The following is a 20,357-nucleotide window of genomic DNA, read 5'->3' as shown; positions in this document are numbered from 1 at the left end:
GATAGAAAATGTGTTGTCAGGAAAAATAAAACCAGTTTTCATTTTCAGCGATCAATCTATGTTCCAGCAATAATGCTGAGCTGTACATGTTGTTTATGAACATGATTTATTAATAGTAAAAGAGCCCTTTCCAACAATTGGAGAGTTCTTTTTATTTATTTTGAAGATTTCCAGACGATGCCTTGAGCAGGGTCCTGTTTAGAATAGCCATGCCTCCCACGACCCGCCCCTCCCCTTCTCAGTTCCTGCCTGCTCTCGATCAGGTGTCTGCGTACAGCGACGTCAACTTTCTGTCTGGGAAACAGATTTCGGGGTCGTTCCCGGAAAATCGCGGACAAGGCCATGCTCAGACGAATTTTACAAATGGTAAGCTGCTACAACAATATAAATTAGAGAGCATTCGCAGGGTCAAAGTGTGATTTTTCGCGTGTGTGCGCGCGTGATACGCAGGCCCGTCCTTTTCTGTTTTCTATAGGGACGCACCTTTTATTTCACTACATGTCGCGAATGGGCGGGGTAATATATTTGAACCTAGTTTATGCGTACATTGGCGTGTAAAAAAAATCAACCCGCTAAGTCGGGGTCAATTTATTAAACGCTCCTTATGTTTGCTGGCCAAATTTAGCATTAGATGCTAACTCGTTTGAATTGACTGAGGCTACTTTATTCAGCAGTGTATGGCCATGTAGCGAGTATTTTACAACACAACGCTATCAAACATCATCTTGACAACGCCATCTGTGTGTCGTCAATGAGCGAAAATAGTAGTTTCATAATTCGTCACCCGGTTTAACATATTAGATAGGTTTCTGTTAGTTATAGTGTTGGGTTGATTCATCGACCATTCCTAAAATGCTAATTTGGTTAAGGCAAGCACTGACTGTTGCTCCTTGTAAATGACTATGCAAAAATTGAGTAAAACCGAATAATCGTGACTTCCTCATAATTTAAGATTTACAGTCGTGTTGACTTGCGAAATACCTCGTTTCCTTAGGACAGGGGTGGCAAACAGGCGGCTCTTGAGCCGCATGAGGCTCCCAGCCAAAATGAATGTGGCTCTTTGCTCTTTATCATGTTTTGTATATTCAGTACTGTCTCTTTCCCTCGTTTAATGCTTAAAACATTCAAATTAATAAATTATATTTTTAAAAAATGGACAGATTGGATTTTTTTTTAAAGTTGCTTCTGACATAAGGGACCGACAAGCATCTCCACGGGTTATGTCGAACGCCAGAAACTTAAGTCAACATTTTGCCAGGTCATTGCATGGTAAGGCTGTTTGAGTCTCACAGTTGAAACTTTTTGTCCTTTCTGTCTAACTTTTTGGCCACCCCTGTCTTAGGACTTCATTTCCCTTCAACACAGATAGATCGGCCCATTAATGAGAACACTTTCTTCTGACATTGTCCTGACTTCCATTTCAAGATTTAACTTATGACTGATCCTTGCCTCCTAGAATACTTAATCACAGTGACAAAACAGTACAAGAACTCGTAATTTAGCTTCATAGAATTGATCACGTCAGACCTTGCCGATGTGGTTAATGTTTGAAATGAGTAACGAGTGTTAAATGGAGGAAAATTACAGCCTCCTTCTACACCACCAATCACATGGGGTCAAAGTCCCTGACACCGATCTTGAGTTGACACAAACGTATCCATCCGTGCTCGTTTGATAATGAGGAATGTGTTATAGATTAAATTTTGCAATGAGGTGAACCCCCGTGCTTTAGGGTACTTGAAAGAAGGTGTTACTCTGATTGGATCCTCGCAAGCTTTCCAGCACGTAGCCACCACAAGAGCATTTGTATAACTGAACCCTGAGCTATCAGAGAACAAGGCCTATCGTGACGTGTGATGATGGCTGTGGGAATATTTCTGTGCTGTAACCTGATGAGGCTGATAGAAAGATTTGACAGTGTTTCATATTGGTCTATGGACCCCTGACTTTCACCCCCACTCTCTTCCTATACCGTAATCCCTCAAATACCACAGTTAATGTAGGCTAGAAATGGCTGCGATCATCAAAAAATCGTTAACATACAATACAACTTGAATCGTTCGACCGTCAGTACCATTTATGAACAGAAATATCAAGCAGCAGGACCCAAATATTGAATGTGCACAAAGGTTGCAAATCAATTGAATGATGTCATACAGTGCTACCGCATTTATGATGATAAAAAGATGAAAACTGCAATCGTCATTAGATAGCTTCTTTTGGCCAGTTTCTAGTAAATCTCTCTCCATCTCTCTAATGTATGTATACAGTACTGTATGTATTCTCTCCATTTTATTAAAGTTTTTTTTTTCAGTACAAACTAATGCTGGTTACATATACAAGCCTTAAACATACAAATGCACTTATATAAACCTTCAATATACTTGTATCAGCCTTAAACATAAATTATAATACAAAATATAGCACTGAATCAACTTCAATTTGAACAATTTCAATTTATGAACAAGCGCTCGGAACCTAACTCGTTTGTAAGTAGGGGAGCGTCTGTAGTGAATTTGCGATAATTGAAGATGCGATAATCGAGGGATTACTGTATTCCAATTGTCTTTGTTATTTGTTCCATAACCTACTCTATTTATATTCAAGCCAGAGTACAGACTACAGAGTAGTACCGTGAATAACACTTTATCATCACAGTAAGCCTGCAATTAATACTCAAGTACTCACACGCTGAAAGCCAGTTGTTTTTTTAGGCTATTGTTATCCGAGAAATTGTAAATGTTACATTATCGGGCCTATTTAGCCCGTTGTTCTCCATTTATGTAACTTTTTTTAGTGTAAAGTATCTTCTTTCTCTGTTTTTGATCAAATAAAAAATACATCCTTCCTAAAATGCGACTTATACTCCAGTGCGACTTGTGTTTCCTTTTTCTTTCCTCTTCATTGTGCATTATTCGGTTGGTGCGACTTATGGTACATTGCAGGATCTACTTATGGATTGATCTGTAGCTGAATAAGTTTAAAATGCAAAATAAGTCAAAAATGAAAGTAAAAAGTCGAGAATCCAACTTTTCCATCAGTGCAGAATGATGAACTCTTGAGTCTCAATTACTGTACGATATGTTACAGTAGTTAAGTGTGTGACAATATATTAATACAGTTAGGTATTGTGAGAGTTTGTCCCCCAATATATTATCAATATGCTCCCCCCAAAATTGGAATATCATTTAAAAAGTGCATTGTTTAACAAAGGAACTCACAGGTTTTGACCATAATACACACTACAACTTTGTTAAATAAACTAATTTGTTTACAGTATTATAGTGTTGCAGTATTTATTTACAGAAATGTACTAAAATATTCTCAGTATGTGAGAAAAGTTAGTTTCTGGAGTGATCCATGAAAAGCTTGTTTACTTTTCATTAGAAATTGCATGTTTTTCTGTTTAATAGTGTCACACAATATTAAAGATTGATGTTTTGACCCATATATTGATAATGTATTGACATAATAGTTTTGTATCATACCATTGGGTACACAGAAGCCCCCCCATTGAAGCTGGTGTTTACATCAGAGTAGGAGCACCTCTCACATGTCCATTCAAAATTTTTATACTGTCTAGCTTGTGTGTGGAAAGTCCTTCACTCATGCAAGTGTACTCAAAAGCCATTATAACAGCAAGACATTTTTGTTTTTTAAAAAGTTGATTCAAATGAATACCTTCATGGCTGAGGTAAAAAAGGACTTTTGAAGAGTTTGTTTCTGTTGTGTTGCAGACTCCTGGGAAAGGAGGCTCCCAGAATGCGGAAACTGAGCAGCCAAGCACCGAAGTTAACCATGATCAAACCTCAGAGGTGGCTATAGGAATGAATTGTCTGCTCTTTCACGTTAAACATAGCTGAAACAATTTGTTTATGATTAAATCTGTGAAATCTCTATTTAGGGCTTCATCTGTCCTCAATGCATGAAGTCCCACAATTCAGCAGAGGACCTGTTCAAGCATTATCAGCTGTTCCATGACACTGGAGAACTTCCAGCTCATATGGCCCCCACAAGGTAGGATTGATAATTCATTCATTCGTCTTCCGTGCCGCTTATCCTCACGAGGGGTCGTGTGAGGGCCTGATTCTATCCCGGCAAATATGGGAAGTCGGTGGAGTACATTGTGATTTGATTGCCAGGCAGGGTACAGTTACGCAAACAAGCATTCGTGTACACAATACATGTAATTTGGATTGTTCAATAAACCTGCCACAGGTTTGGGGATGTGGGAGGAAACCAGGGTACCTGGAGAAAACCCATGCAGGCACAGGGAGAACATGAAAAGCCAAACAGGGTGAAATGTATCCTTTTATTTTCATACCACTTATTAGAAATAGGCTTTTTTTTATGTTTTTAACTGATCCAAGTGCGGATAACAATTGGAATTTTGAAGGAATCAACCTGAAAAAGTGGTAGTGCACCAATTTAGGCTTTGTTACGAGCCAAACTCTTATCTAGTGTCACCTAATTTCAGATATACTGCAGATTCTTTTTTGATTTTGCAACTCCTGTTTTTTGTAATTCCACCGTTGACCACTATATGGTCACAATGTAAGATATTGTATTTGTCTCTTTACAAAATTGAAGGACGTTTTCTTTTTAAAATTCTTGAAATATAACCCATTCATTTTAGACAAGTGGTCAATAATTTCCAGTTCCGAGCTGCATAGAAATGAATATTTTTGCATGTCATGCATTTATAGCTATATTTATTCAGGTAAGAGGTATATATATAGGTATATATATATATATATATATACCTATATATATATATATATATATATATATATATATATATATATATATATATATATATATATATATATATATATATATATATATATATATATATATATATATATATATATATATATATATATATATATATATATATATATATATATATATATATATATATATATATATATATATATATATATATATATATATATATATATATATATATATATATATATATATATATATATATATATATATATATATATATATATATATATATATATATATATATATATATATATATATATATATATATTGTGTGTTTATATATGTAAGATTGTTTTGTGACTAGCAGTAATTGTAGACAAATATGAACACTCCTGATTTTAGAGAAGACCTCACAATGTTGCGGCAAGAAGTTCAGGACCTACATACCTCACTTAAGGTATGCTAACTTTCTTGACTGCATCTTAATGCCAAACAATAGTTTAAGATCATTTAAATAAAGATGCTTTTCTTTCTTTTCAGGAAGAAAGATGGTTCTCTGGGGAGTTGAAAAAAGAATTAGACAAAGTCCAAGGACACCTGAAGCAAGTAATTCCTTCAAGATGTTTCAACATGTCTTAAAATGACTTAAGTGATTGTGGAGTAGTTTTGACATGCACATTATGGTGTTTTTTTCATGTGGCATAGTGTCACCCTGTTTTCTCTCAATCCCACAGAATGACGAACAGATGAGCTCAGAAGATTCAGGTGGGTGTTGAACAACTCCCATATGTACCGGATGCATAAGCGGATCACAATGTCTTTATTGTGATTTTGCCCCTTCCCCCTCAGTTTTAGAAAAGAAGCTAAACGAATCAGAGACAGAAAAATTTAACATCCAGCAGATGAAAGAATTGTTCGAGCAGAAGGCCGCAATGCTGGCCAAAGATGTAGTTGGTAAGTGAGAAATTAGGCCTGCCATCCTATTAATTAATCAAACCATCAATTTGTTATTATGCTAAAACTTATCATAAATCGGCCTTTTTACATGCACTAGATATAAAGTCACGTTATGATGAAGAGAAGAGCTTAAGGGAAGCTGCTGACCAGAAACTTTCTAATCTAACGGAACTGCTGCAGCGAGAGAAGAAAGAAAATGAGGGACTCCACAACGAACTGGTAAACAAAAGTTTTTTCTTGTTGAGTCCTAAAAAAAGGTGAGCTTTGTTACCATGAAACTAAAGACCCACATTGAATTTGTACAGTGAAATCTGTTTAAATAACCAATGCATATTAATTGTGGTCCTCATTTTTATGGGAAAGTTTAGGTCATAAATCATGCTACGTCAAAGCATGTGATTTACTTCAGAATTACAGTGAATATTTGTCTGGAAAATATTAGGCAATTTGTTGAGTCTTATGATTTTGTTCCAAATACATGTCACATTTTTTGAAGATAACAAAACAAATCAAACTCATCACAGTTCAGTGCTGAAATTCTGCAATATAGCAATACTCGACTTCAGTTGGATGGATCAAGTCTAAATGGATGCTAGATTACCTAGCATGCCTGGCATGTATAGGCACTCCCCCACAATATCTCATTCTTGGTTAGTCAGCAAAATTACTACTAACTCATCCATAACAACGTGGCCATCAAGTACGGTGATTTCTTGCATACATGCTGTATTTGTCGCCCAAAAAATGATGACTGAATCGAGGGTTTGGCTTATATGCGCGCAAATTAGACTTGACATGCATGAAACTGTAAAGTGACAAAGATGAAACGCCATAATGCGCTCTCCTCTAGCTGCAGCGTCCGGGACTGGAGGACGTTGAGGTACTGAAAAAGGAGCTTGTGCAGGTGCAGACACTAATGGACAACATGACTCGAGAGAGAGAGGATGAATCTGAGAGCCTCAGAAACCACTATGAGGAGCTACAGGCTAAATTCACGACCTCAGAGGTGAGATTCAGACACACTACCTAGCGTTATCCTTTTTCTTCACAGCCTCAAGATAATGCGCTAAATAAGAAGAGTTGGCGCCCTGTTTCCCTGGATGCCTGGTTTTCTGGCGCATATAGAGTAGACCTCCATTTATCATCTGCTGATGTTTTCTTGCAGGAAATAAATCATCGCATTCCTACGTTAAACTATGTTCTCCGTGTGCTTGTGCAAGTTTTCAAGTGCAGGGTAGGTTAATTGAACATTCTCAATTGCCAAGTGGTGTAAATACAGTGATACCTTGGGATATGAGCTTAATTCGTTCCGGGACTGAGCTCGTATATCGATTTACTCGTAACCCAAATGAACGTTTCCCATAGGAATGAACTAAAAACTAATTAATTTGTTCCAACCATCTGAAAAAAATCACCAAAAATAAGATATTGGATTAGAAAAACATTCTTAGTTGTTCTAATTCGCCATCTATTAACAAAGTAACAAATAAATGGTGCTTTAATAGTGCTGAAATGTGTTTAATAGTTCTAAAAGTAGACCGATTTCGCAGAAGGGAAGGAGAGTAACATAAACAAATTTAAATGACCTTGGATTACGATGCAGACACACTCAAAAATAAATTTAATCTAACCTTACACTAAACTTCGTTCTAATTTTGTTGTAAGTTTTGATACCAGGTTGGCTCTATTTGCCCTGCCTCCACCCTGATTATCAGATGCAACCTATCGAGGGTTGTTTGCTTTTGTCTTCCCTTCAAAATATTCCCAAAAGGATGCATACCATGTCTTCAGAGTAGGATAACACACGACCACTTGCCAACGAGAAGTAGTATATACTCCTATCATATTAGTGATCGATCCGCCATTCGCACTGTCTAACGGGGGGAAAAAAACACTGAAAAAAATGCAAGGCTCCGCCCAGTGCTCGTAGAGACATTACACGAGGGAGTTGCGACCAGAAAGACAGTGCCCAGGATTTTTCTAATGAGCAGCTTCTCCCGTTTGCTGTATGCTCGTATATCAAAATTTGTCTCGTACCTCAAGATAAATATTTGCCCAATTTTTTTTTTCGTATCTCAAATTGCTCATATGTCAGGGCAATCGCATGTCGAGGTATTACTGTAGTGGTTTTGTCTATGTGCTCCGAGATAGCCTTCCACTTAAATAGTTCAACCTTGCTATTTTGATGGGAGTAGTAAAGGTGGATGGTATTTTAACTTTATAAATGATTTTGAGAATTTTGACTCATCTTTCAATGCTGACACAATACTGTATTGATGACAATCTAAACATAGAGACTGATGAGAAAAATTTAAATCGTTTTCAGCATGAAATAATTTGGTTTCTACTGTCTATCTTATTCCATTGTTTTGATAATTGACTGAAGAGGATAGGTTGGTTTTACCCAATTTTTATATTTTAGAAAGAAAATAATTAAGATTTTGAGAAGATCTACTTTTCACGTTGAGAGGTTATCGTTTTTCTTTCGTGTCACCTCCAACAGCTGAGCAAAACGTTCCTTCCTTGAAGGCAAAATCATTTACAAATAATAAACACAGTGTCCATTTTGTAACATTTTCATATTTAATATAGTGGGCAATCATCAGAGTGATCTGCATCAGCCTTGCTAAATATTCCATTCATCATGTGATGAACTACCATAACACGGTGCTATGAATAACATAGCATTCGTGGCATAAGAGAAAATCTAATAATAGTTAAGATGCTTCAATCTCAGCGGATTGATTTCAGTACTGGCCTCTACAATAAATGTTCTACTGGTAGTACCATATACCCTGTGAATTATATCAATGCACTCCAGCACACTGTCGTCATTGCTACATTTCTGTCTGTATGTAGCCACTATTCTCTCTATTGTGTCAAAGTTTGGGGGATGAATTCATGTTTGTACTGTGGCTGACCTTTGTCTTCGTCTTTTCCTCCCTTTCTCCCTTTGCCTTCACACATTGAACACTTTCCCAACTCTTAACGATTCCTCAAGATCCGTAAACTAGAGGTAATTCATTTATAAACTGGGTAGTTTGCAAAATGCTTTGTTTTCCGCAATTTTTATCATGAAATGTTTCAGTGTTTTTGTTTATTGTTTGTTCGATCCTTTTCTGTTGATCCATTGAAGTTCATTTCATCAATTCTAATTTGTTCGATTTTTTTCCCCCCCAGGTGACAATATCCCAACTCAGAGAAGAGCTGGAAAAGGGTCCACAAGAAGTAGCGGTCTATACACAACAGATCCACCAGCTACAGGGCGAGCTGAATAATGAAAAACAGCAATGCAAGGTAATACCCACACCAGGTAGGGTAATCATTTAACAATTTGACTTTTGAATGTATTGTATCACAGGTTGATACAATGTACATACTTATAGCAACTGCCCTCAACATTATTTAATTATTGGTCATGCTGAAAGAACTGTTTAGAACTAATCATATTGGAACATTTATTTGCAAAAAATAAATATCAAAATCACTTAAAAAGATGGTGATAATAATAGATAGTGGTTGTATTGTACAACTCCAAGGTGACCATTTAGTTTTTGTGCCCTTTTTATTTTACATTATAACTGAAATAATCTATGAATGTGTTTGCACCTATTTTTAAGTGTATGCATTTTTTAATTAAGTTAAAAAAAATTCTAACTTACCTGTGACGTGATTTCAATATAAAATATATGAACTGCCCTTTGCTGAGGATGAACCTAAAAATATACAATGGAACAATTATAAATATACATGAACTCATACAAAGTTATATTTTTTGAAGAGCACATGGACTTTATGGAGTGCTTGTATATTGCACTTGAGATTTTTAGTAGCTTTTAAACAAGAATTATTATGCTATTTCTTCTTTCAAGGATATTACATCTTGGTTTTGCTCTCTTTCTTCCTACAGAGTCTTTCTGAAAAACTGAGCTGTAAGGAAAAGGCGTATGTGCAGTTAGAGGAACAAATAAAGACAGAAAAGGCTGCTAAAAAGGAAGGTCAACATAACCTGAGAGAGAAAGAGCGGGAACTTCTGGAGCTGCAGTCTCGGGCAACTGGATTAGAAGCATCTTTGCAGAAAGCCAATGTAGAGCTTGGAGAGAAAGTTGAAGAGGTGACAAAGTTGAAGGCGGAAGCTACAGACCTGGAGGTGAAGCATGCCGAACTGAGGGTTGAACGGAAACAGCTGGAACAGCAGAGGGAAGAAAAGGACAGCCAAGGTGCTCAACAGCAGACTGAGATTGGTCTGGTGAGTCCAGTCTCTCAGTCAATTTCTTTGCGTCTAGTCTCTTTGAGAATGTTTTGGGGGATAAGATAGATCACCAAAGGCTCATCATGGTTTCAAAATGATCCACAACAATAGAGTCTTAAGTAGTTGTTGAGGAAATTAAAACTGTTCTTGGAATGTAATTGTAATGTTTTATTGTTGTTGTTCTGTCTAGCTCCATGTAAAACTTCTGGAGGCAGAGAGACAAGTGGGTGAGCTCCAAGGCCGTTTAAAAGAACAACGACAGCTATCGGGGGAGAAACTGAAAGACAGAGAGCAGCAAGCGGCCGACACTCAGCTTAAACTTTCACGTGCCGAAGAGCAGGTACATGTTGGAGAAACCTATCTTGAGGTTAACTGAATTGATTTTAATCTAAATGCAGTATACTATGGAACAAAAATCAATCTAGCTCTTTGCAGTGCCATATTGTACACATTTTACAATTTATTTTATTAATATAAAATCCAGTCTTGTGAAGTCAATAAAAAAGACAGAAAAAAATGACAGGTGTTGGTTGTAGGGTGGTATAAAATGCATTGTTAAAAAAATGCAAAAAATGCTTGTCTCCCAATAGATGAAGGAAAGTACGAGTAAGAATACTGACCTACAGCACCAGTTGGAGAAAGCCAAGCAGCAGCATCAGGAACTGCAAGCATTGCAGCAGAACACTAATGGCAAATTACGAGAGTCCCAGGTATAGCTCACAAGATTAAAAGGATTTATTTGATCCTTTAGATATTGTTATAAAAATGCTTTTGGTATACATAGATGCTTTATAATCACACTACTTTTGAAACTAATTTCTTGCATGCATTTTTTTAAGCTTAAAAGACAACTTTTTTATTGTAAAAATTGCAAAAAAATTACTTGAAGGCCATAAATGGAGAGGTGTCTTGGGATTTCTCACTATAAAGGTCCTGAGCTCAGAATGTTTTTAGCCAACCTCTAAAACAATATGAAGTCGGCACATTTTTGCCTAAATAAAACCCGACCCTTTATGCTTGAAGCTACTTCGATCCTACTAAAAGTGAACATTGAATATACATGAATTCATTACCAATAACACTGGGCTTCTAAGCCCTTAAAACACCCTCTAATACTTTATCAATCCATTAATTAAAAGTCACTACTAGGGCATAAACCTGCCAGGCTTGCATTTTATTACAATTCAGTCAAACAATTCAAAGTAATGAAGCAAAATACAGGGTAAGACTCAAAAAAGGTGTTTTTTTTTTCAAGTGGGTATTGGCAGACATGAGCAGGTGACAGCCCTGCAAGTTAACAGTCTCTCATTTTAGTAACCATGATGACTTCAGGATGAACTTCACAGTAACTCAGCTGAGATGTTGCAACACTCAATGAGGAATCTCAACACCAGATTTTAAAAATGCATTCGTACCGAAATACCGTGTCTGAAGGATGTAATTTTAATTGCATGGAAATTCCATTGTTTCTTAAATGGCATGTTTTAAATGTTTCATTTACCATGAAAAGAATGTTTCTTCCATCACTCTTGGTATTATTCGGTTGTTAAAAGTAAATCTGAACAATGTACTTCTAAAAATAACCTATTGGTATTCATTTGTACTTGTCTTCTTACTGTAGAATGACCTGGAGCAGGTATTACGGCAAATTGGCGATAAGGACCAAAAGATCCAAAATTTGGAGGCTCTGCTACAAAAGAGTAAAGACATTGTGAGTCAGCTGGAAGCTGAAAGGGAAGACTTGTGTGCCAAGATTCAAGCCGGGGAAGGAGAAACTGCTTTGCTCAACCAACTAAAGGAGAAAAATCACACACTACAGGAACAAGTATGTTAACTGACAATCCCACTCATAAAATCTGCCAGCAGCGAGCGATTAAAGCAGTGCTTCTCAATTATTTTCTGTTAGGCCCCCCCTAGCAAGAAGAAAACTATTCGCCCCCCCCCCCCCCCCACTTCCCACCGTGACTATAAATAAAATAATTTTATAACATTTTTATAAGTACAACATTTTATCCTTATTAACATTAAAGAAAAGGAAAAAAAGAAAGAAATATAATCAAACTTACAAAGAATAACTTTATTAAATCTTGTTTTAAGTCTGCAACAGAAATGATTTTAAGTGCATCAATGCCTGAAATCAAAAATAAATGAGAGCGCCACTCCCAGCTACTGTAGTGGAGGCACAATTACACTTTATACTAGTACGGCCAAATAAAATCCTGTTTCCCAGGGTTACACGCGCCCCCCCCAGGTATCGCACCACGCCCCCCCCAGGGGGGCGCGCCCCACTATTTGAGAAGCACTGGATTAAAGCAATAATCATTGTAATTAGTACATATTTCCATGTGGAGTCACATACAACCAGTAGATATTAATCATTAGATAATACCCAAGGAGTTGGTTCATGATAATTGAGTGTGTAATCTTAGCTGTTTATCAAAGTTATTATTACAACATTATCTTGTTTTCGCCATGTGAAGGTAACCCAGTTAACAGACAAGCTGAAGAATCAATCTGAGAGCAACAAGCAGGCCCAGGACAATTTACACAAACAAGTTCAGGAGCAGAAAACTCTCCTACGTTCATCCCAGGACCGGGCACAAACCCTGGAGACTTCTGTCAGTGAGCTGACTGCTCAACTTGGAGACAGCAAGGAGAAGGTTACCCAGCTAGACTCTCAGGTAGTAGCTATTGAGAGTTGTTCCCTTTTAGTGTAAAGGGTAGCGAAATCGGTCTTGCAGAATCAAATCGCAATCTTACACTGTTGTTGCCATTTGTTTTTTGTTTTTCCCATCAGCTGAAGGCAAAAACCGAGATGTTGCTCTCTGCAGAGGCAGCCAAGGCTGCACAGAAGGCTAACTTGGAGAACAATATAGAGTCTTCTCAGCATGCATTGCAGGACAAGCAGCAGGTGGCTTGTTAGTTTCAGAGGTTTTCAAATCTCATCTTGTGTAAAGTTTTTAAAAAATTAAGAACAAATATTTATATACATATGAATAAATGTGTAGGAGCTGAATAAAGTTCAGAAGAAAGTGCAGGAGCAGGCACGGAGGCTTAACGAGAGGCAGGAACAGTGCAGTCAGCTGGAAGCCTCTCTCAAGGAATATAAGGACAAACATATGGCCTCAGAGCAGTATGGAGAGAAGCTGGAGGGGCTCAATAAGGTTGGTGTGAGCGTTGTTATAGCATGTGTAAATGTGGTAGTAACGTGCCCTTAAATATAGATTTGATTCATGGTTTAAACTGGTGTGCTAATCTCAGAAAATGCAGGCACAGGTCATGGAAGTGCAGGCTTCAAAGGACCAAATCCAGAATGAAGTGAAAAACTTACAGAAGGAGCTGTCGGATGCCAAACAAAATTCTAGAGAGATGCAGATTTTGATCAACAATGAAAAAACAGGGTGAGTTAACTTGAAGCCATTATTTAGGGGTCCGCAAGATAATTATTTGGTATCATTTTTGACTGCACGTTATGGCTCAACAGGCTGATAAAGCAGACAAAACAAACAAAGACTGAACGGACAATAAAGCATAATGTTTCTCATTTTAGGAATGCAACACTGCAGGAGGAAATAAATACGAAGACATCCGCTTTGAGTGACAGCCAGAAAGAGCTGGAGTGTTGCCAGCAGGCCAAGGCTGCCCTTGAGCTCAATTTGGTCAAGCTGACCCAAGAAGGGAAAGCACAGCATGCAGAATTGGACAAAAAAGCACAAAGCCTTTCTGCAGACTTATTGAAGGCCCAACAAGAGAAAGAAACTCAAAAGACAGAGCTGATCTCAGCACAGGAAAACCTCGGCAAGAGCAGGAAGGCTCTGAAAGAATGTCAGAGTCGACTGAATGCTGAGCAGAAGAATCAAAAGGCAGCCATGGAGGAAAAGGTCAGATCTTATTACTCTTGGATATTGTTACACAAACACAGTGCACGTAAGGTTAAGGGCATTTATGGTCAACTAAAGAGTTTGGGATGCTTATAGTTAGTTACTAACTTCAAAAGAAAATCTCTGGGAAACTTACCTACAATAGAGAAATATTAACATGTCTTATGTTGATTGTAATTTGTAGGAATTGTTGTACGAGAAGGCAAAATTGGAGCTTCAGAGGAATAATGAGAGCACCGATAAGGCATTGACAGAAACCAAGCAACAATTGGAGCATGTGAGAGAGGTATTTTAGAAATTTTACATCTACACAAAAAAAAATCTACTCTATTCATTTCTTAAAATATATAATGTATATGTACAGCTGTATTTTTATTCTTTTTTTTGCCGCTACAGTTGAAAACAATGGTTTCTCCTCAATTTCTAGGTAGAGAAGAAGCTAAAAATGCAGTTAACCTCATTGGAACAGCAGAACTCAAAGAATCAGGAAGTGCTAAAGGAGAAAGACAACATTCTCGGGAAAATGGAGGCTCAATTCAAAACGGCCAGTGGAAATTATGAGGGGGAAATACAAAAGCTAAAAGGACAAGTCGGCGAGTTACAAAAAGTAAATTTGAAGAAAGTAAGTATGAAATGAGTACTTTGGATCATTGTTCTTGTATATGCAAGTGAGCCATCATTTTAACCAAGCTGTAAAAGAAATCGCGGGATTAATAATGAATGGATTGTCACTTCCAGGAGGAAGAAGAAGGGTTGTTGAGGAAACAGGCAACGGAGGTCAACCAGCAGCTGTCTTCTGAGCAGAGCCGGACAGCAGAGCTACAGGAGGCGTTAGAGCAAAGTCTCCAAAGCCTTACAAAGATCCAGTCTGACTTGTATGGCAAAGAGTCTGAGATTACCGCACTACATCAAGACATTAAAGTAGGTTGGAAGTAAAAATCTCCTTTTATGCAAAACCATTAATAACTTCAAAGTGTCCCTTGAGCACTGATAATGCATAATCAAAATCTTGAGGTCAAATTTGGCAGGGGTGTGTATCCGATTTACATATTTTGGCAGAAAAAAAACTCGAAGTGGAAAAGGTGGTAGGATCATCCTGAACTGAAGTGACCTCAGTCTTAACCCAAGGTGTTTTCGGACTTTTAGGCGTCCAAGGAGAAGCTACGTTTGAGCCAAGAGGAGAGTGCAGCTAACCAGACTCATCTGAGTGCTTTGGAGAATGAGATCCAGGGACTGAAGATGAGTCGTGGCTCTCTGGAACAGGAGTTAGCTAGTCGAGATCAGACACGCCAACAGCTTGAGAAGACATTGAAAGAACTCCAGAAGCAACAGGTGAGACATCGGAAAAATACATTGACTTTTCCAAACAAATATGTAATTGCTACACTATCTGGGGTTAAACCAGGATATAAGAATACTCTTTTACATCAATGTGCCCTCCATTTGTCTGCAGTGAAAATGCAGTTTAGTGGTCACACAGACGTTAAGTCGACAAGAGTCAAAGACAGACAACGTCCAGGTCACGTGAATTAAATATAAGGACAATAATTTAACCAATTGGGTTGCATCTACGCCTCATGTTGCAATACAGAATTGTTGAGTCCTGTGTTTTCGCAGTTGCCCCTTAAACCCATCTTGTCAAACTGGTATGGGAGGCGAATGAGCTAGTTAGCACGTTATTTTTGGTTGGCGTCACAGTAGTCATATTCCATGATTTCGGTTGCAAAAAAAAACAGATTAAAAACCCAAATTCTTCATCCAAGTACAGCATCTTAGTTTTTAGTTTAATGTTCTATTTTTTATGCTTACTATTTTGACTTAAATTTCGACTTCAACAGTGAAACCCCACATTGAAGGAAAGTCAGGCTACGTCGCCAGCGTTAGACCAGAACTCAGTCGTAACTTGAGGATTGCTTGTAATTCCAGAGCATTATGGACCAAAATGAATATCTAATATAACAATATTTACTCATTCAGAGTCAAGTCAAGGCCGACCTGGAGAAGGAGAGGAACAAAATGGAGGAGCTTCTCAAAGTCAAGAGTAACCTGGAAAAGAACAGCGCCAGAATGACTTCAGAGATGAAAACGCTAACAGAGAAAAATGACAAGGTCAGTGCCTTGAAACAGCGTCCGACGACAAACCCATTTTATTTCAACATCATTTAGTAGGAGAGAGAGAGAAATTCATTATTTATAACGACAGCTGATGTGTGGGTGTCTTGCTTTAGGAGCTGCGAGAGTTGCAGGAAGCCAAGCAGCTTTTGATCCAACAGAAACTGGAGCTGCAGGCCCAAGTGGAGGCGGGGCAGAGTGATCTTCAACGGGAACAGAAGGAGCACCAGAAAACCAGGGACAACAGGAGCCAGAGAGAACAGCAGCATCTTGCCAAAGTCAAGGAACTCCAAGATATGCTGGTACGTACTACGCACTTAATAAATCCTGGCCCAGGGGTCAACAAATATATCATCCAATTTTACCACAGATCTGTATATACCGATTTTCTTGCATATTAGAGGCCTCCGTGTATAAACCGCCCATTTAAAAGTGCCTAAAAATCATTGAATTTTATAATTGCTCTCGGTTAAGACGCCCCCTGGTTCACAATTTTCACCTCCATATTTGTGGTTTTAATAGGGAGTACAAATGTTTTACTTTGAAAGGAAAATTATAAGAAAAACCATCTCACATAGTATTTCTGAGATATTGTATGAATCGAAAGTATCCTCTGCCAGATTGCACATTCCGAAAAGGTGTGGCCTGCACGTAGACAAATTAAAAAAAGAAGCCACGTACAACAAGGAAGTGTGTCCGTAGTTCTCTAGTTTTCCCCCAAGTCTCTGATCTGGGGGCAAATAATAGCATGAGATACACATTACGCAGCTTTCAAGGCCGATATTTTAACGATCGACCGCAAGACCTTCGATTAGCCTTAACAACTATTGGGATGTGCTGACATGGTAAACACTACAAACACATGTATCAAGGCTACTCGCTTCTGGCCAGTCAGAGCATGTTTAACTATGGTAAGAGGGCGGCGCCCTGAGCCAGCAATGTCAGGCACAAGTGAGTTTTTTCACGTTTTATCCAAGAGACGTTTTTTTCTTCTTCTTGAATTTTATTCATGGACGTCAAAATAAATGTTGTTAACCGTTTTATCTGTTTATATTTTCCTTATTTTGAAGAAAAAAAAATGCCCGTAATGGCCGCATTGTCTTGCGTTATGGTGTTTTGTCTTGATCACCTTGCAGTTTTGTGCATGTCAAGTCTAATTTGTGCGCATATAAGTCGATTCAGTCATCCTTTTTTTTTAGCGACATGTACATATGCGAGAAAATATGGTATTTCTCCCATTTCCAAAAGGATCTGTAAGAGTAAGTCATAAAAGCATGGCTTATTTTTGAAGAATTAGCAGAAAGTAAGTCCAAACTCTGGAATAACCCAGACCCACCCACAAAATTCTTGCATTCAGAGGAAACAATTTCGGAAATATACATATGGTACGTATCTTTGACTAAATATGCATTCCACACTTGTGGTCAATTCTTCTCTTTAGGCTTCCGAGAAACGGGCCAAAGACAACGAAGTGAAACGCAGCGAGGAAGCGGGGGCGAAACTGGGTGTCCAGGTGACAGCCCTGAACGAGAACGTGGCCACGCTGAAACGAGAGTGGCAAGCCAGCATGCGGCGAGTCTCTGAGCTCGACAAGCAGACGGATGAGTTGAGGGGGGAAATCGCCGTGCTGGAGGCCACCGTGCAACACAACCAGGACGAGAGACGCGCGCTTCTGGAGAGGTGACTTGTCGCCATGATACTACAAACTACAGAAAGTTTTGCACTTTTTGTGACCACCAATTGTGTGTCGATTTGCATTTGGAATCCAGGTGTGTAAAGGGCGAAGGAGAAATCGAAAAGCTTCAAAGCAAGCTCATGGAACTGAGACGCAAAGTGGACGACACGACGGCGGCCATGCAGGAGCTGGGCCGAGAGAACCAGTCCCTCCAGGTCAGTGGCAGACCCCATTTGAGGCGCACTGTATTTTATAGCATTGGCAGAAAGAAACACAGTTTGTTTTTTTTGTTCTTAAGATTAAGCAGTCCCAGAGTCTCACCAGAAAGTGGGCAGAAGATCACGAGGTGCAGAACTGCATGGCGTGTGGCAAATTTTTTTCCGTCACTCTCCGAAAGGTAAGAGGGAAAGTTAAAACTTCCTCGGGTTAAAATTAAATGATTTTAAGGCAATTTTTAGGGTGTGTCTTATGTCCGGAGGCGCATTACATGCGAGAAAATATACTATACAGTCGTACCACTTATCTACGGTAAATTAGTTGGTTCCAGAACTTTTTTGTAGCTTGAACATTTCGTAAGTAGGTGTACTTTATATGTAAATTCCAGTCTTCGAGAGCCACTATCCAGGCTGATTTCCATATATCTCCCTCCTCTACCACACCTGAATCAAATGATCAACTCATCAGCAAGATGTCCTGAAGCTTCATACCAATCCCGATGATTTGATTCAGATGTGTTGATGGAGGGAGACATGGAAAATAGGTTGAATAGGGGCTGTCCCTTGTTCTAAAGTAAGAATCAATGCATCCACGACAAAATTCCATACCTAGAGTCATTCGTAAGTAGAGGTATGACTGTATTCTGGAAAATACATTGCCTAATCAGGGTATACAGCTAAACTGTTCTTTTGAAATGTACTGAATTATAAAGATTTGATAATTTTAGGGGCAGTACTCGGAAGTGTGATTTATAATCTGAAAAATGCAGTTTTTAATCATGGTATTCAGCTAGACCAGACCTGGGAAATCCGGTCCTCTGGGGATTCTGTGGGTGCAGTACAAACAGTTTAACAAATTAGATTTCTGCTGAAACAAGAAGCACCTGACTGCAATCCACTAATTGCACTTCTAAAATACCAGATTGGTGGAAAGGTTTCCTCTCTGGGTTGGAACAAAAACTTGCACCCACTGCGATCCTTTGTGGAATTAATTGCTCTGGTCTGAGCTAAACGTTACTTAAAAAGGGCTCATGCAATCTTAACAAAACAAAAAAACTTGAAACCATTTTCCATCTGAGGCTTTTTTGTTAATGTTTTTTTTTGTCATTTCTGTAGCACCACTGCAGACACTGTGGGAACATTTTCTGCGGCGAGTGTTCGTCAAGGAACGCCCTGACGCCGTCCTCCAAAAAGCCTGTGCGGGTATGCGAGACGTGCTTCGACGAGCTCCAAGGCTGACTCGGTACCCAAAGCGAGGAAAAAGTCTTTAAATGTGCACTAAAATAGGAAAAAGACGCCGTGGGGAGAAGGGTGGGGTCGACTGATATGATATCAGGTTCACGTAATGTTGGAGCGTTAAGAGTGGATGAGTATTTTGTGCCTTGGCTCATTCCGTGAATGGCCACGAGGTGGTGACACAAGCACGTAAACACCTATGGCTTAATTTGTCGTCATGTTGCATTGTGCTTTTTTTGTGCGGAAAGTTGTTGGGACGTCTCAAAGGCGTCGTTGGGCAGATCATTTCTAGTGCATCTCTCAAATTACTGAATGTTGCCTTTATGCGGCAGCCTCTTAGTGTTGTGGGGTATTTGTTGACATTGTTTAGTATGACCAAAGAATGTGTGGCAAGAGAGAGAAAAGTGAGATGTTCAGTATTTTATCACATTGTCAAATTCTGGTTTTAACAGCACTGCACGCCAGATGTGAATTTCTTGTAATGGCTACGTTTCTGTTCAGTTGAAAATCTTTGAAAAGGCGGTGCTTCTCTTTTTTTGCAAACTGGTCATGCAGTCATTGACGTGCCTGCAATTTTGCACTTTGCATTTGTTGTATATGTGTTGTCGGGATGCACACAGTGAGAAAAGCAAGTTTAGTTGAGCTGGATTTGAAACCATGTTTATCTCATTTATGACTGCAATTATCAATCCCTTTCGGTTTTAGTGTCCTAACACTGTAAAAGGCTACAAGAATAAGACATTACACATTGATTGTCCATTTGAGTTTCAACTCTTCGTTGTTTAATGTCTACCTCAGATTGGCGTGGCGAACGGGATACCGCTAAGAATCGACACTATTAATCCTATTCACGGCTCCCTATCCAATGTCAAATGACTGCAAGTTGAAGTATTTCTACCCCTTGTATATGTATGATCAATAATTGCTGACTTCTTTGTAACACGCTTTGAACAAGGGAAAGGAAAAATGTGTGTGCTGTTTTCTACAGATGTAGATTAGACACTGATGCGTTGCTTTCTTATGTTTAATTTTGGTGTCACGCGTGTCGATTAGCCTAACGACGATATCATTTTTTTTGTGGTCCTGAAAGCAAAAGATGTTGGTTGAAAAGAAACGTTGCGAGAAGGTCAAGTCAGGCGTTGAGTGACAGGCAAAAAAAAAAGTTGTTATCCATGTTCACTTGAATCTGTTCATTTTGTAATTTATCGCAATGACAAAGGTTAATAAAACATTTATCATTCTATTGTGTCCTATCTTTAACTGCGAAAGTTGAATTTGACTGCACAGACATGACAAAT

The 20,357-nt window shown here is 38.5% G+C and overlaps 1 protein-coding gene across 2 annotated transcripts; it reads left to right on the top strand.

Moving 5' to 3' along the window:
* Positions 1–230: 230 nt before the first annotated feature.
* eea1 (early endosome antigen 1) lies at positions 231–20,300 on the top strand. 2 transcript variants are annotated; one of them, XM_077744268.1, is made up of 30 exons: positions 231–366; positions 3,738–3,815; positions 3,905–4,017; positions 5,134–5,188; positions 5,272–5,337; positions 5,466–5,496; positions 5,581–5,685; positions 5,786–5,907; positions 6,539–6,694; positions 8,690–8,704; positions 8,869–8,985; positions 9,599–9,937; positions 10,131–10,280; positions 10,531–10,650; positions 11,562–11,765; positions 12,421–12,621; positions 12,738–12,851; positions 12,949–13,104; positions 13,202–13,341; positions 13,491–13,821; positions 14,006–14,107; positions 14,249–14,443; positions 14,560–14,742; positions 14,968–15,153; positions 15,799–15,930; positions 16,050–16,235; positions 17,375–17,613; positions 17,703–17,823; positions 17,907–18,005; positions 18,940–20,300. In XM_077744268.1, the coding sequence occupies exons 1-30, from the start codon at positions 343–345 to the stop codon at positions 19,060–19,062; spliced, it is 4,203 nt and encodes a 1,400-aa protein (XP_077600394.1). In that variant the 5' UTR covers positions 231–342; the 3' UTR covers positions 19,063–20,300. The 2 variants fall into 2 exon arrangements, with proteins under 2 accessions (XP_077600394.1, XP_077600402.1); XM_077744276.1 differs by lacking the exon at positions 8,690–8,704.
* The last annotated feature ends 57 nt before the right edge of the window (positions 20,301–20,357 follow it).

This window comes from Stigmatopora nigra, chromosome 2 (assembly GCF_051989575.1).
Source record: "Stigmatopora nigra isolate UIUO_SnigA chromosome 2, RoL_Snig_1.1, whole genome shotgun sequence".
In the NCBI taxonomy this organism is placed as follows: Eukaryota; Metazoa; Chordata; class Actinopteri; order Syngnathiformes; family Syngnathidae; genus Stigmatopora; species Stigmatopora nigra.
This window is presented reverse-complemented; position numbering and strand designations above follow the sequence as displayed.

Excerpts from the sequence above, each read along its gene's own strand:
- eea1 (XM_077744268.1), top strand. The coding sequence starts at position 343 with ATGCTCAGACGAATTTTACAAATG. Across the intron at positions 367-3,737 it reads TCAGACGAATTTTACAAATG|ACTCCTGGGAAAGGAGGCTC; the intron begins GTAAGCTGCTAC and ends GTTGTGTTGCAG. Across the intron at positions 3,816-3,904 it reads ACCATGATCAAACCTCAGAG|GGCTTCATCTGTCCTCAATG; the intron begins GTGGCTATAGGA and ends ATCTCTATTTAG.